We start from the raw sequence: 12,995 nt of genomic DNA, 5'->3' as shown, positions 1-12,995 counted from the left end.
TGCAGACCTCCAATCTGGGACTGGAAAATGAAGAATGCTTGCTAGGACACCTGGTGATGACGTGCTTTAAAAATGCAGAAATAGCTGGAAGGTAAATAAGAAAAGACATCATTCCCATGGGAAAATTCACTTCCCACACCTCTGTTCCGATTTCCTGTTTCCTGCCTCTGTCTAGCAGTGATCCCGAAAGGACATGGTGATGCATCTCAGTGAACTGGGTAAGAAAGAAAACATTCTTGGGTTCAATTGCAAACTGCAAAAAGCGGATGCTGTGGCCACCTCATTGAACCATTCCTGGGGTGTTTGTGTAAGCAAGAATGCACAGTGAAAGAGGTCCATTTAAATCCACCTCCAAACAGGATGATGATGATGATGATTAACAACTTTCTTTGTACACAGCCACCATCTCTCAGAGGGAATCTAGGTGGCTCACAAAGCACTCAAAGGTGCAACCACACAAAATACAGAAAGTGTAAACAACCATAAGTGAACAACCAACATAAACATCATAACTTCACAATACCCCCTGGTTAAAACCAAAATACAGTGATAGCTGCAGGTAAAAACAACTGTAGTCAGTTTCAGTCTTGTAAAGTGCTTGATAAAAAAATCTATAGGTCATATATATAGATTATAGTGTCTCTATAGTGTTAGAAGAAGCCTTAATTTTAGGGCTACAAAAGTAATAGGGTATATTTACTTTTATTATATGTTTTGTTATGGATTGCTGAGAGTATGGATATTTTATTTTGTTCTACTTAATTTTCTTTAAGTTATATTTTTTCAGTTACAAAAAAATTAAAAAGACTGTCAGCCCTTGATGAGGGGAAATAGAGACGCCTAGTGTTCTACATGTGGGTTTTTCATTTCTAATTATTCTAAAAGAAATTCAACAATTAAGTTGAAGCTCATCTTTCTTTCATTCAAGCTGTGAACAACAGAATCCTAAGTTTGAAGGGACGGCAATGGCCACCTAGTCCAGCCATGTTTCATAGAGGGTTTACTGCAAATGTTCCCTTGAGAGATGGGCCTTAATCTTGTTTAATATAATGACGAAGTAGGTCATGTTAGAGTAAGGTACCTTGACTAGGTGCTGTTCCATTAGCCGGGTGTAGGCCGCCAGGGGGCGCTAGCTGAAGCAGTAAAACCATCCCCCCCCCCCCCCCCCCCCCCGTTTCCTGTTATGAAATGGGAAGGGGGAATAATCAACAAAAACTAAGGAAATGGCTTTCCTCTTTCAAACCCCCCACCCCCAACATGGACTATCCTCTCTCTCTCTAGCACACCCTGGTGGCTTTTGCCTGTGTCAGAAGCGACTTGAAAAAAATGCAAGTCGCTTTTGGTATGAGAGAACTGGCCATCTGCAAGGACGTTGCCCAGGGGACGCCCAGATGTTTAATATTATACCCTGCTTATAGGAGGCTTCTCTCATGTCCCTGCATGGAGCTCTGGAGCTGACAGAGGGAGCTGAAACTGTTACACTGAGTCCCCTGAGGGGTGAGAAGAGCGGGATGGAAATGAAGTAAAGAAATAAATGTTTCACAGAGCTCTGGACATTGCTGTTTCTTTAAGGTGCTGGGAGTTTCAATGCAGCACAGGCTTAGAGGCCTTCACCTCGCCAATGCACTGTATTGCTTAGGCCAGGCATGTAGCCGGGGGGGGGGGGGGGCTCGGGGGCTTCAGCCCTTCCCCCCGAAATTTTCATGGTGGTTCGCGAAAAGGCCTTATTGGTGCATTATTTAAACTGTTATGTTTATTCATATCATGATCTGATCACCATACTCAATATATCCCATATGCATGGGGGTATTGGGGTAATGATACAAAAGTTTGCTAGGCTAGACCCTCTTTCACTCAGACTCAGCCCCCCCCCGAAACTCAGCCCCCCCCCGAAACCCCCCCTGAAAAAAAATCAGCCCCTCCCCCCCCCCCCCCCCCCCCCGAAACGAAATCCTGGCTACGGGCCTGGCTTAGGCTATTTTTCTTCAGGGGAGGGATAGTCATCAGCTTGAAATGATTACATGCCTTGTTGTTGTTCATTCGTTCAGTCGTCTCCGACTCTTCGTGACCTCATGGACCAGCCCACGCCAGAGCTCCCTGTCGGCCGTTACCACCCCCAGCTCCCTCAAGGTCAGTCCAGTCACTTCAAGGATGCCATCCATCCATCTTGCCCTTGGTCGGCCCCTCTTCCTTTTGCCTTCCACTTTCCCCAGCATAATTGTCTTCTCTAGGCTTTCCTGTCTCCTCATGATGTGGCCAAAGTACTTCAACTTTGTCTCTAGTATCTTTCCCTCCAGTGAGCAGTCAGGCTTTATTTCCTGGAGGATGGACTGGTTGGATCTTCTCGCAGTCCAAGGCACTCTCAGCACTTTCCTCCAACACCACAGCTCAAAAGCATCGATCTTCCTTCGCTCAGCCTTCCCTAAGGTCCAGCTCTCACATCCGTAGGTGACTACAGGGAATACCATGGCTTCGACTAGGCGGATCTTTGTTGCCAGTCTGATGTCTCTACTCTTCACTATTTTATCGAGACTGGACATTGCTCTCCTCCCAAGAAGTAAGCGTCTTCTGATTTCCTGGCCACAGTCTGCATCTGCAGTAATCTTTGCACCTAGAAATACAAAGTCTGTCACAGCCTCCACGGTTTCTCCCTCTATTTTCCAGTTGTCAATCATTCTTGTTGCCATAATCTTGGTTTTTTTGACGTTTAGCTGCAACCCAGCTTTTGCACTTTCTTCTTTCACCTTGATTAGAAGGCTCCTCAGCTCCTCCTCGCTTTCGGCCATCAGGGTGGTGTCATCTGCATATCTGAGGTTGTTAATGTTTCTTCCAGCAATTTTCACCCCAGCTTTGCATTCATCCAGCCCCGCACATCGCATGATGTGTTCTGCATACAAGTTAAAAAGGTTGGGTGAGAGGATGCAGCCTTGCCGTACGCCTTTCCCAATCTTGAACCAGTCTGTTGTTCCGTGGTCAGTTCTGACTGTTGCTACTTGGTCCTTGTACAGATTCCTCAGGAGAGAGACAAGGTGACTTGGTATCCCCATACCACCAAGAACTTGCCACAATTTATTATGATCCACACAGTCAAAGGCTTTAGAATAGTCAATGAAGCAGAAGTAGATGTTTTTCTGAAACTCCCTGCCTTTCTCCATTATCCAGCGGATATTGGCAATGTGGTCTCTCGTTCCTCTGCCTTTTCTAAACCCAGCTTGAACATCTGGCAACTCTCGCTCCATGTATTGCTGGAGTCTTCCTTGCAGGATCTTGAGCATTACCTTACTGGCATGAGAAATAAGGGCCACTGTACGGAAGTTGGAGCAGTCCTTCGCATTTCCCTTTTTTGGTATGGGGATATAAGTTGATTTTTTCCAGTCTGATGGCCATTCTTGTGTTTTCCATATTTGCTGGCAAATGGCATGCATCACCTTGACAGCATCATCTTTTAAGATTTTAAACAGTTCAGCTGGGATCCCGTCGTCTCCTGCTGCCTTGTTGTTAGCAATGCTTCTTAAGGCCCATTCAACCTCACTCCTCAGGATGTCTGGTTCTAATTCATTCACCACACCATCATAACTATCCTCAATATTATTATCCTAGCTTTGATCTATCCACTGAAGAGATTGTGATACCTTCATAGTGAGGCATGTGCCTTAATTTTACAATGTCATTCGCCTCCTCTGCCCAATAGTGCTGGCGCCTCACCAAACGACAGCTCCCAAGATTCCCTAGAACTGAGCCATGGGGGTTAAAGCGGTGCCAAACTGCATTAATTCTTGAGTGTGGCGGGCGCCCTTTTCGGCGAGGGCTATAGCAGGGGCTCGCCGCGGCCTCGGCGGTTGCCTGGGCGACGGCCCTGGCTCCGGCTCCCGGCCTCACAATCTGCAAGCCCCGCCCCGTTCCCGCCCCTCGAGCCGCCTTCCCTCCCGGGGAGGCGCAGGCCCCGCCCTCAGTTGTCAAGGAAGTGAGGTCACACAACATGGCGGCGGCTCGGCCCCAGCTGCGTTGAGCGGGAGGGGGGATCCGGGTCTCGGGGAATCGGCCTCCATCCTCCCCAGCCGGGGCGCGCGGCCGCCCCCAGACCCCTCCGCCGCCGGGAGACGGGCCCCGGGCCGCCATGCTCGCCGTCCTGGCCTCGCTCTGAGCCGGGCTCCGTCCTCGCCGCTGGGTTGGGTCCACTCGAGCCGCGCCGATGGAGTTGAGAGTCGGGAACCGGTACCGGCTCGGCCGGAAGATCGGGAGCGGTTCTTTCGGGGATATTTACCTCGGTGAGGAAGAGGAGGAAGCGGGCGGTGGAGGGGAGGGCTGGCCGGGGTCCGGCGGGGCCTGCTCGGCCTCAAAGAACCGCCGCAACCCGGCAAGGGCTGCCTGTCGCCTCACCTCGGGCTTCTCAGGCCTTGTTTACGGAGGGTGCGCCTACATTGTCGAATAAATGCAGGTTGACAGCACTTCAGCTGCCATGTCTCAGTGCTGTGGAATCCTGGGAGCGGTAGTTTTCCAAGGCCTTACGCTTCCTCTGCTCAGTAGCCCTGGGGCCTCCTCAAACGGCCCCTCCCTGGATTCCGTAGCTGCTCCCCTTTGCAGTCAGTGGTGCCGGCCACCAGTCTTCCGTGTAGGCCTCACCCTTTCCCGAGACTTCCTCAGGGCAGAGCCCCTCGCCCTCCCCGCTTCCTCCTTCAAGAGAAACTTCCTTGGTGACCTTGGGCCGCCGGCCGCCCTCTTCTCAGCCGGCCTCCCTTGGCTGGAGCAGGAAAAATCAAGCCCGTCCTCCTTCCAAAGCATGGACTGGACCCAAGAGTTTTGACTTCAAAGCCTGGTCTTGGCCAGGACCGCAGGCCTTGACTATTGCTTCAACCGGGGCTGTAAAAGCCTCCAGGAAGTAGCTCGCTTTTACAAAAAAAATTGCCCAATGCTGTGTTTTGTGATTGCAAAATCGCTCATTTTGTGGCTTGGGGTGCTTTCTGCCTTTTTGGTTTTTAACCTGGACTTCCGGTAAATGGGATGGTGGGCCCTTCCACATCCATATAACTCAGAATATCAAGGCAGGTAATTCCATAATATCTGGGTTATCTGAGGGCCCTTCCACACAGCCTTATATCCCAGAATATCAAGGCAGAAAAACCCACATTATCAGAGTGTAGACTCAGATAACCCAGTTCAAAGCAGAATTGTGGGATTTTCTGCATTAATATTCTGAGATATAGGACTGTGTGGAAGGGCCTTGAGTCCACACAGCCATATATTCCAGTTCAAAGCAGAAAATGAGGGATTTATTTATTCAGCTGTGTGGAAGGAGCATTTTGTTCCTTTCTGAGGTGTAAAATTCTGGTTATTTGCAACCCAGTCCCCTAGTTTTGATGACAGCATAATTGTGAATCTAAGCCAGAGGCCTGCTGACTTACTTCTTTGGTGATGAATCTTTAATAAACCCCCAGGGATGTGGGTTTTCGCTTGCATTCTGCATATGGTAAGCTAGCCTAGGTGTCTCCTTTCAAAGTGGTAGGCTCTATGCAAAGGTAAGCCAGGAAAAAAAATCTGATGGTCTGTCAATTAGTTCAAGGTTCAGTCCCACGAAGGATTAGGCCTATGCATTGCAGTATACATTTGAGTAGCTTTAATGGGATTGCTGACTTTGCGTATTGTTGTACAAAGGGAACAGCCAATCCAAGTCTGAGCTCCTATGTTTAAAAATAAATGTGAATATCGAAAGCAGCAAATCCATATTGCCAAGGCTGCTATTTCTTTGTATACAAAAGGTTACTTCCTTACCTGATCTAGTGCTTCCTTGCCTGATCTAGTGCTTTTCTGACAGAATAACATTAAATATCTTATAGTGTTTTGTTCTTACCTATCTTTTAGGAAAGGGTGTGAAATGTCAACATTTCTGTTGAAATAAATGCTTTATGTCTTTGATCAGATCTTTATTCAGAAAACTTTGGAAGTGCAGTCTTCTGAAATCCTTCTTGGATGTTGTCTTTGCTTCCTCCTTGTAAATAATAAACTTTAAGGGATTTCTTTTGCTTGCATACTACACAAAATTATACATACAAGGGTGTGAACCCATCAGGACAAAAGATTATCATTTGGTTGCAGCTTCCCCTTTAATTAAAAGTGTTGTGCAGGTTGGAAAAACTTTGTTAAAAGTCAGAGAAGGCTTTTATTAATCTTGTCCCTAATAAAATGTTATATCTGCTTGTGGCAGCGACCCATTAGATTTTTTAAATTTTTGAGAAAGATGTGCAAGAAAGGGCATAGATACCTTTATGATTATGATTCACACTAAAAATGGATCTTAGGTTATGTATATTTCTTAACCATCACATCTATTACTCTTGCCTTTGTTTTATTTACCAGGCTTGAGTTTCTTTTCGCTCTGATACTTAGGAAGGTTCAAAGGATAGTGTAAAACAGGACAGTGAAGATATTTAAATTATTCACCACTGTTGTCCCACCTGATGGGGGAAGAGAAGGATGATGACACTTTCCCAAATTCTTAATCCTAGAACTTTGATTCCCTTGTAATACAGAGAAGACTTCAGAACCTTGACACACGAAATTGTCAGATCCTTTGGCATAGTCTTGTTTTGGTAGCTGCCCAGGGAAGAATATCCTTGTATACTAAAAACATTTCCAGTCAGATATTTTCTTAAACTTTCTGAGTGTTGTAACTTTCGCCATCCTTTCTTCCTCATGTCCGCATTTTAGAATTAAGTTGAATTTAGGAGATATTTCCATTTACTGAAATTAAGACATTAAGATCCCTTACTCATGTGGTGTCATTTCCTGCTTCTTTGAGAAGTTTGCATTATTATTAACAGTAAAAGGTATTACTCCTATTTATGAGGCAAGAATCACAGGTTATTAATTAGTTGATATTGTATATAGGGATTCATTTCAAATAAGAGTTTCTGTAGGTAGTTTGAAATAAGAAGATGGAATTCCTGCAATGCAAAACTTTTGGTTTTGAAAAAGTTTGCTTCTGGGTTTTTTTTAAAAAAACTTCCACCTAGTATATAAAATAAATATTAAATTCCTATAATAAAGTTTTTTCTTCTCATTTGAGCATTATAAAAAATGAGTTGCTTGGCTTTCCAGCCATTGTCTTCGAGGCAGTTGCTATAAATAGAATTGTTCGGTCATATCGGCTATTGACATATAGACGTTTTAAAAATCTGGCTATTACAGTCACTTCAGAAAATAGCAATTTTACTTAGTTACTCTTTCTTCGGTTATATCCAGTGGGATTATTAGATTTCAGATTAGATGGAAGTCACCCAGAAAATCCATTGCAAAATACTTTTATCAAAAGAAGAAGATTGTAGAGTTTCTGATATTTACAACAAGTAAATGTCTGATTAGAAGACCTAAAGTCACTATCACTTTAACTGTGGATCTGTATCTGAAATCTAACAGATCACTTCAGCTTTGTTCATTCAAGATATTTTCTACAACCTTGATTACTGTCTTAATTTCACTTCATAGGAATCTCATTTTTGATTTGTAATTGTGAGAACTCTTTCTGCAGTGGTTTCATCTATAAGTATTTTTTTACCATATTTTACTAAGGTATTTTGATTTTGCTACTACTGTACTGGAAGCTGTGATAGACTAGCATTGTTTATTACGTAGCCAACAAATTCATTTAGAAATGAAAAATTCAGTCTTGCACATCTCTGGTACCAATTACCAGGCTACTTCAGTGTTTCCCTGAACCTGAACTATAGCCAGGTTTTATTTTCTGAGGATCTGTGAGATGCTGCCCAGTCACTAAGAATTTGTTGGCAGAAAATATGCTTACCTAAGAAGGACTTCCTTACTCAGGAGTCTGTAGCAAAATATGTATGATTGGAGATGAATCCTCCTTATGCACTGCATAAAGAAGACATTACTACATCCTGCAGTTTTGCTTGATGAAATTAATATTTTTGCACCAGTCTACAGTAAGTATTAAATAATAACGTAGTAGTAGTAGTAGTAACAACTTTATTTCTAGATCGCTCTCTCTCCCCAGAAGTACTCAGGGCAGTTGACACATAAAAGGGCAAACATTCAATGCCTCAAAATAGGTACAGACTAAATTGTAGTAAGATAACTCATTTTGAAACAGCTTTCCACTTTCTTCCTTTGTAGCCCAGTAGGATTACAAAATGGATCATGAAGTGGAAGGTTTAATGTTACGTGTTGTTAAAAATGGTTTCTGTAGAGAGAAAGAGTGTGTGAGACAGAATTGATATATTCCAAGCCACAATGCTTGTGTATTTTAGAAAATCTGGAGCTACCTCTATAGTGGAATGTCTTCAGCAAAAACAAACAAAAGGTTAATTAACTATACTTGTTAACTTATTTCAACTATCTTAAGCCCCGATCATCTCAACAGTGGTGAAGAGTGCTGGGTGTGGCACTCAGGCGGTATCAGCAGGGCCTCATTTTGCCCACCTCTTCTATAAATAGTAACCTTGCATGTGGTGACAGACACAAGTAGTTTCTATGCTGCTCACTGAGATTACCTGTGGGAGCCTCCCATGATGTACTTCAGAAGGGAATAGTCTTAAACCAGAAGACTCACTGAAATCAGCTTTTGAATGAGCTTAATTTTGGCAAGGTTTACTGAACATCTGGGATAATGTTTAAGAGAAAATATGAGAAAATGCATAAATAATATGTTATCCTTTCCTTACCATATTTTGTAAGAAACATTTAAGTATGTTTATGCTTTCAGGGAGGATTTAGTTAGACTGAAGTGATTTTGGAACTCGCTACCAGGTGATATTAGGCACGCCCCTACCCTAGCAGCTTTTAAGAAAGACCTAAAAACTTGGCTTTTCCGATGTGCCTTCGGAGATTGACCAGCCAACCTATTTTTGTTAGTTTCCATCTACAGCTGTCCACACGTTGCACTTTCCCCTATCCTAAATGAAGACTAAACCCCACTGCTCCTTCTTCTCAGGCTCCTCTACAAATACACTTTTTTTCCTATCTTGCCCAGGGTTTTAATATTTTTTAACATTATCTTGCTCATTTGGACCGCCTTTTGTGATTGATTTTATTATGTCATTTTGCATTGTCTGTTTTATTTTGTTACATTATGTATTTTGTTATGTTTAATTTTCTGTTGTTTTGTATCTTATTTTGTTCTATTATTTTTGGGCTTGGCATCATGTTAGCCGCCCCGAGTCCCCATTGGGGAGATGGTGGCGGGGTATAAATAAAGTTTATTATTATTATTATTTTTATTAGTAGTAGTAGTAGTAGTAGTAGTATTATATTTTGGGTCTTTGTGTTGTTTTAACAGTTTGTTTTAATGTATTGATATCTTATGATTTTAAACTGATTTTAATGTATAGTAGTTATTGTATTTGTATGTTCATGTTTATTGTGGCATTGAGTTATTGCCAATTTGAAGGCTGCTCTGAGTCCCCTTCAGCACTGAGATAGAGTGGGGTAAAAATACAGTAAATAAAATAAATAAATATTTTTGTTTGCTTATTTGTTTTGAAGTTTTTTAAAAGCATGGTAGAAAGTAGAATTAATGTGGCCTTTCAGATATTGAAAAAAAAGTTGCAGCATTCCTCACCTTTAGGTATACTGGCAAGGGTTGCTGAGAGCTGTAATTCAACGATTTCTGCAATTATTTACAATTCCAACCACTGGCATTTGTCACATGGCAGATTGCTTTTTAAAACTGGCATGACTTTCAAAGGGGGTTTGTAATGTGGGATATTAAATGCTCTTTAAAAATGGGCCAAAGCTGCACTTTGTGATCTACCGATTTTTGTGGAAGCGTCACTGTGGCAAAACCTTTCCCTGAATATTCTGACGCTTTTTTTTAGTTATGCTTGCTTCTTTCCCCTTTAGTAATAGGTTTCTACTAATCAACTTCAGATTATTAATCAACAAAAAATGAGGTCATGGTCCAAAAACTTATAATGCTTGTTCAGTGGGGCTTTTGATTATTTGGAAGTGTTATGATAAAATGTTTTTGGATAATTTTGAAAATAGTTGTCCAAAATTTGACTGAAGTAGCAAAATTTACTTCCTATGTGGGCCTATGTGTCTTTTCACATTGTGACCTAAACATTTTAATCCGTTCTGGTTTCTTAAACTTAATAGGTTTGTTTTTTATAGAGATAGATTCCATCAAAGTCAATGAAGCAAGAAAGTCATGACCTGATTTAGTTTCCATTGTAATAGGTGGGAGTTATGTTCATCAAACTTTGTCTGGCTGTAATGTCTTTTCAAAACATGTTCCAATGGTGTCTGTCAGCTGTTTTAAGATGAGGGTTTTAATCATTAGGATTAAAATATTAATAATTTTCTTTATTACCAAATTAACCGTACTTTTGTAGTAGAAATATCTACTTTAACCATTTTAAATACAGTTAAGCAGGTGCAGTTAAACAGGTGCTTATAGCACCTAGAATCCCATTAAATTAAATATAAGGAAAAGAAACACTGTGTGGTTTTCATTTGATTTGATCTAGCGGAAGCAGCAACAAATTGACTGTTATAATATATCCCCATTGATCATTGAGTAATCATTGTTAATCTGTTTTCAAATCTTATGAATCACTCTGTGATTCCACTCTGCAGGTCAAGCAAAATATGGAGTGCTGGCCCCCTGTCTGCTGTTGGAGTTTTGGCTTGATAAGCCACATGTTAGAACTATAATAGCAATCTTGCTATCAGTTACATTTGGCCTGTCTTTAATTATGACACTGAGTTCTCTTTTCTTCTTTAGGTACTGACATAGCAGCTGGAGAAGAGGTTGCCATCAAGTTAGAATGTGTAAAAACCAAACATCCTCAACTCCATATAGAAAGTAAAATTTACAAAATGATGCAGGGTGGAGGTAAGCATAGTTCCTGATGGCAAAGCTTATGTTCAATTATGTTTCAGCTATTGACTGCAAAAGGCATACCGTACAGGAAATGTCTGTAAGATATTGCACAGTCATTGTTCCTGTCACACATTAGGTATTTGCTGCCAGATATTTATACTTTGTGAAATATATTACAGTGTAATCCCCCCCCCTTTCTCTCTATATAGTCTTACAAATACATTGTGAGTTAATTTTTACTTTTACATAAATCTGGGTATAATTACAGGTTTAGTCTTCATTGTCATTATCCCTGTAGGACAGGAGATTGTTCTGGATTGAGAAACTGCCAGAGTTATTTTTTCTGAGGAACACTCAGTGAGCCCAAAAAGGCTATGCAGTTTGAGTTAGATTTGAGCAAAACACACTGTACAGTGTGAAATTCTGGTTGTGTTGCGTAACTCACCTGGTACATCAGTTATAGCTGTCTTTAGATTTGTGTCCTAAAAAGATACTATTCTTTCAGTTGTCATAATCTTTTGTTGAACATAAGGGGAAGTACTCTCCTTACACTATTACAACTATTCTAATGAACTGATTTCCATGTAAAACTTTGCATGTATTGGAATATAACATTTAAATCAGATCTGCTAAATCAATTAAAAAATTTAGGACATGGAAAACCTTTCTGGAAAAATATTTTTGAGGTTTTTTGTGGGGTTTTTTTGTCTTTGTTTTTGAAAGCTAGCAGCACTGCGATTGTGCAATAGTGAAGGTAGAGAGACTGGGCAACTTCTTCTAAATTACTTTCGAGAAATCATTTGGAACAAACTGTAACAAGACTGTTTACCCCCCAAAATTGCTCACAGAGTAAATAGCACAAATTAAAGCCTAGTCAATCTACAAATATACTAGAAATTACCTTTTGAATACTAAGCAGTCAGATTCCCAGTCCCAAATCTATGTTTTCATTTGACTGCTAATAATTTAATGTGCTTTCACCATGCCACACTGAGCATATCTAATCTTCTCAGATTTTGGAAGCTGATTGGAGTTGGGTCTAATACATGGGAAAGAGCTCTTTAGGGGAAAGAATCCTATCTGAAATCTCAAAGAGCAAATCCTGCCACTTAGAAGTGACAATAAAGTGATAGATGGACCAGTAGTTATAATCACTACCAGGCACTTTCCAGCACAGTTATAGTGTGATTTTTGCCTTTTACCTCCCTAATTGAATTTCATGATTCCTTGATACCCGGGTGAGACATTTATACAAGGTGTCCCAATTCTTCCTCCTAGTTCTTGTTGCCCTCCACCCCATCCCAGAAAATATTTAAAATTTCTAATTGTTGAGCAGTAACTAATAGTAATGAATATGGACGTGACCCTTATTGCTGTTGTACTCCCCCAAACCTGCCTTAACAGACTGACTTCAAGGGACAGAATTCTGCCACTGGTGATTGGGGCACATCAGGATGACGTTTCCAGCCCTCTTCCCTCAGTAAACAGTTGTTTGACAATCAGAAGCAGAACAAGTATCACAACTCCATGGTTTGCTGGTGGGACAGGGCTGGAAATGCATCCTGCTTCATTCTTATTATCAGTGGAAGAGACCTGCATATAATATTACTAATAATAATATTTCTTAAATCGAAGCGTGCTGTGGTAGCTGTTTTTTTGAAGATGTTTGAAATGTATAAATAATCATTTTTCACTTGTTCTAGTGGGCATTCCCACAATTAAATGGTGTGGTGCTGAAGGTGACTACAATGTAATGGTGATGGAGTTATTGGGACCAAGCCTTGAAGATCTCTTTAACTTCTGTTCAAGGAAATTCAGCCTCAAGACAGTCCTCTTACTTGCTGACCAAATGGTATTATAGTCTTTTGATTTGACTATTCAGTGGGATGGTTTCCTTTTATATCTCTGTTTATATTGTGTATGTTTGCTTTTTTTTTTTTTACATGATTGTGAAAGGGGGAAGCAGGCAATCCATTCTGTTAAAGACCAGTATCAAAGTATACCACTTAATTGTTTCTCTTACATTAGCAAACTTTTTATTCCAATGTGAAGAAGGCTCCATAAGTTATTTTTGACTCTCAGAATGTGATTGTATAACTGTGCCAGGAAACACATTTTCCCTCTTTAAACTCTGCCTTTACCACAAGAAGAATTTGAA

General features: G+C 41.2%; 1 protein-coding gene across 4 annotated transcripts in view; it reads left to right on the top strand.

Annotated features, from left to right (window-relative positions):
- The first annotated feature begins 3,952 nt into the window (after positions 1-3,952).
- Positions 3,953-12,995, top strand: part of CSNK1D (casein kinase 1 delta) — a 35,683-nt gene continuing 26,640 nt past the window's right edge. For 3 of the 4 annotated variants that reach the window (XM_060764823.2, XM_060764824.2, XM_060764825.2), the window contains exons 1-3: positions 3,954-4,268; positions 10,739-10,849; positions 12,541-12,689. In XM_060764823.2, the coding sequence (XP_060620806.1) occupies positions 4,193-4,268; positions 10,739-10,849; positions 12,541-12,689 (336 nt within the window). In that variant the 5' untranslated portion in view covers positions 3,954-4,192. Of the gene's footprint in view, positions 4,269-10,738; positions 10,850-12,540; positions 12,690-12,995 lie in introns of all 4 variants that reach the window. The other variant, XM_067463768.1, reaches the window with a different exon arrangement.

This window comes from Anolis sagrei, chromosome 2, assembly GCF_037176765.1.
Source record: "Anolis sagrei isolate rAnoSag1 chromosome 2, rAnoSag1.mat, whole genome shotgun sequence".
Taxonomy (NCBI): Eukaryota; Metazoa; Chordata; class Lepidosauria; order Squamata; family Dactyloidae; genus Anolis; species Anolis sagrei.
This window is presented reverse-complemented; position numbering and strand designations above follow the sequence as displayed.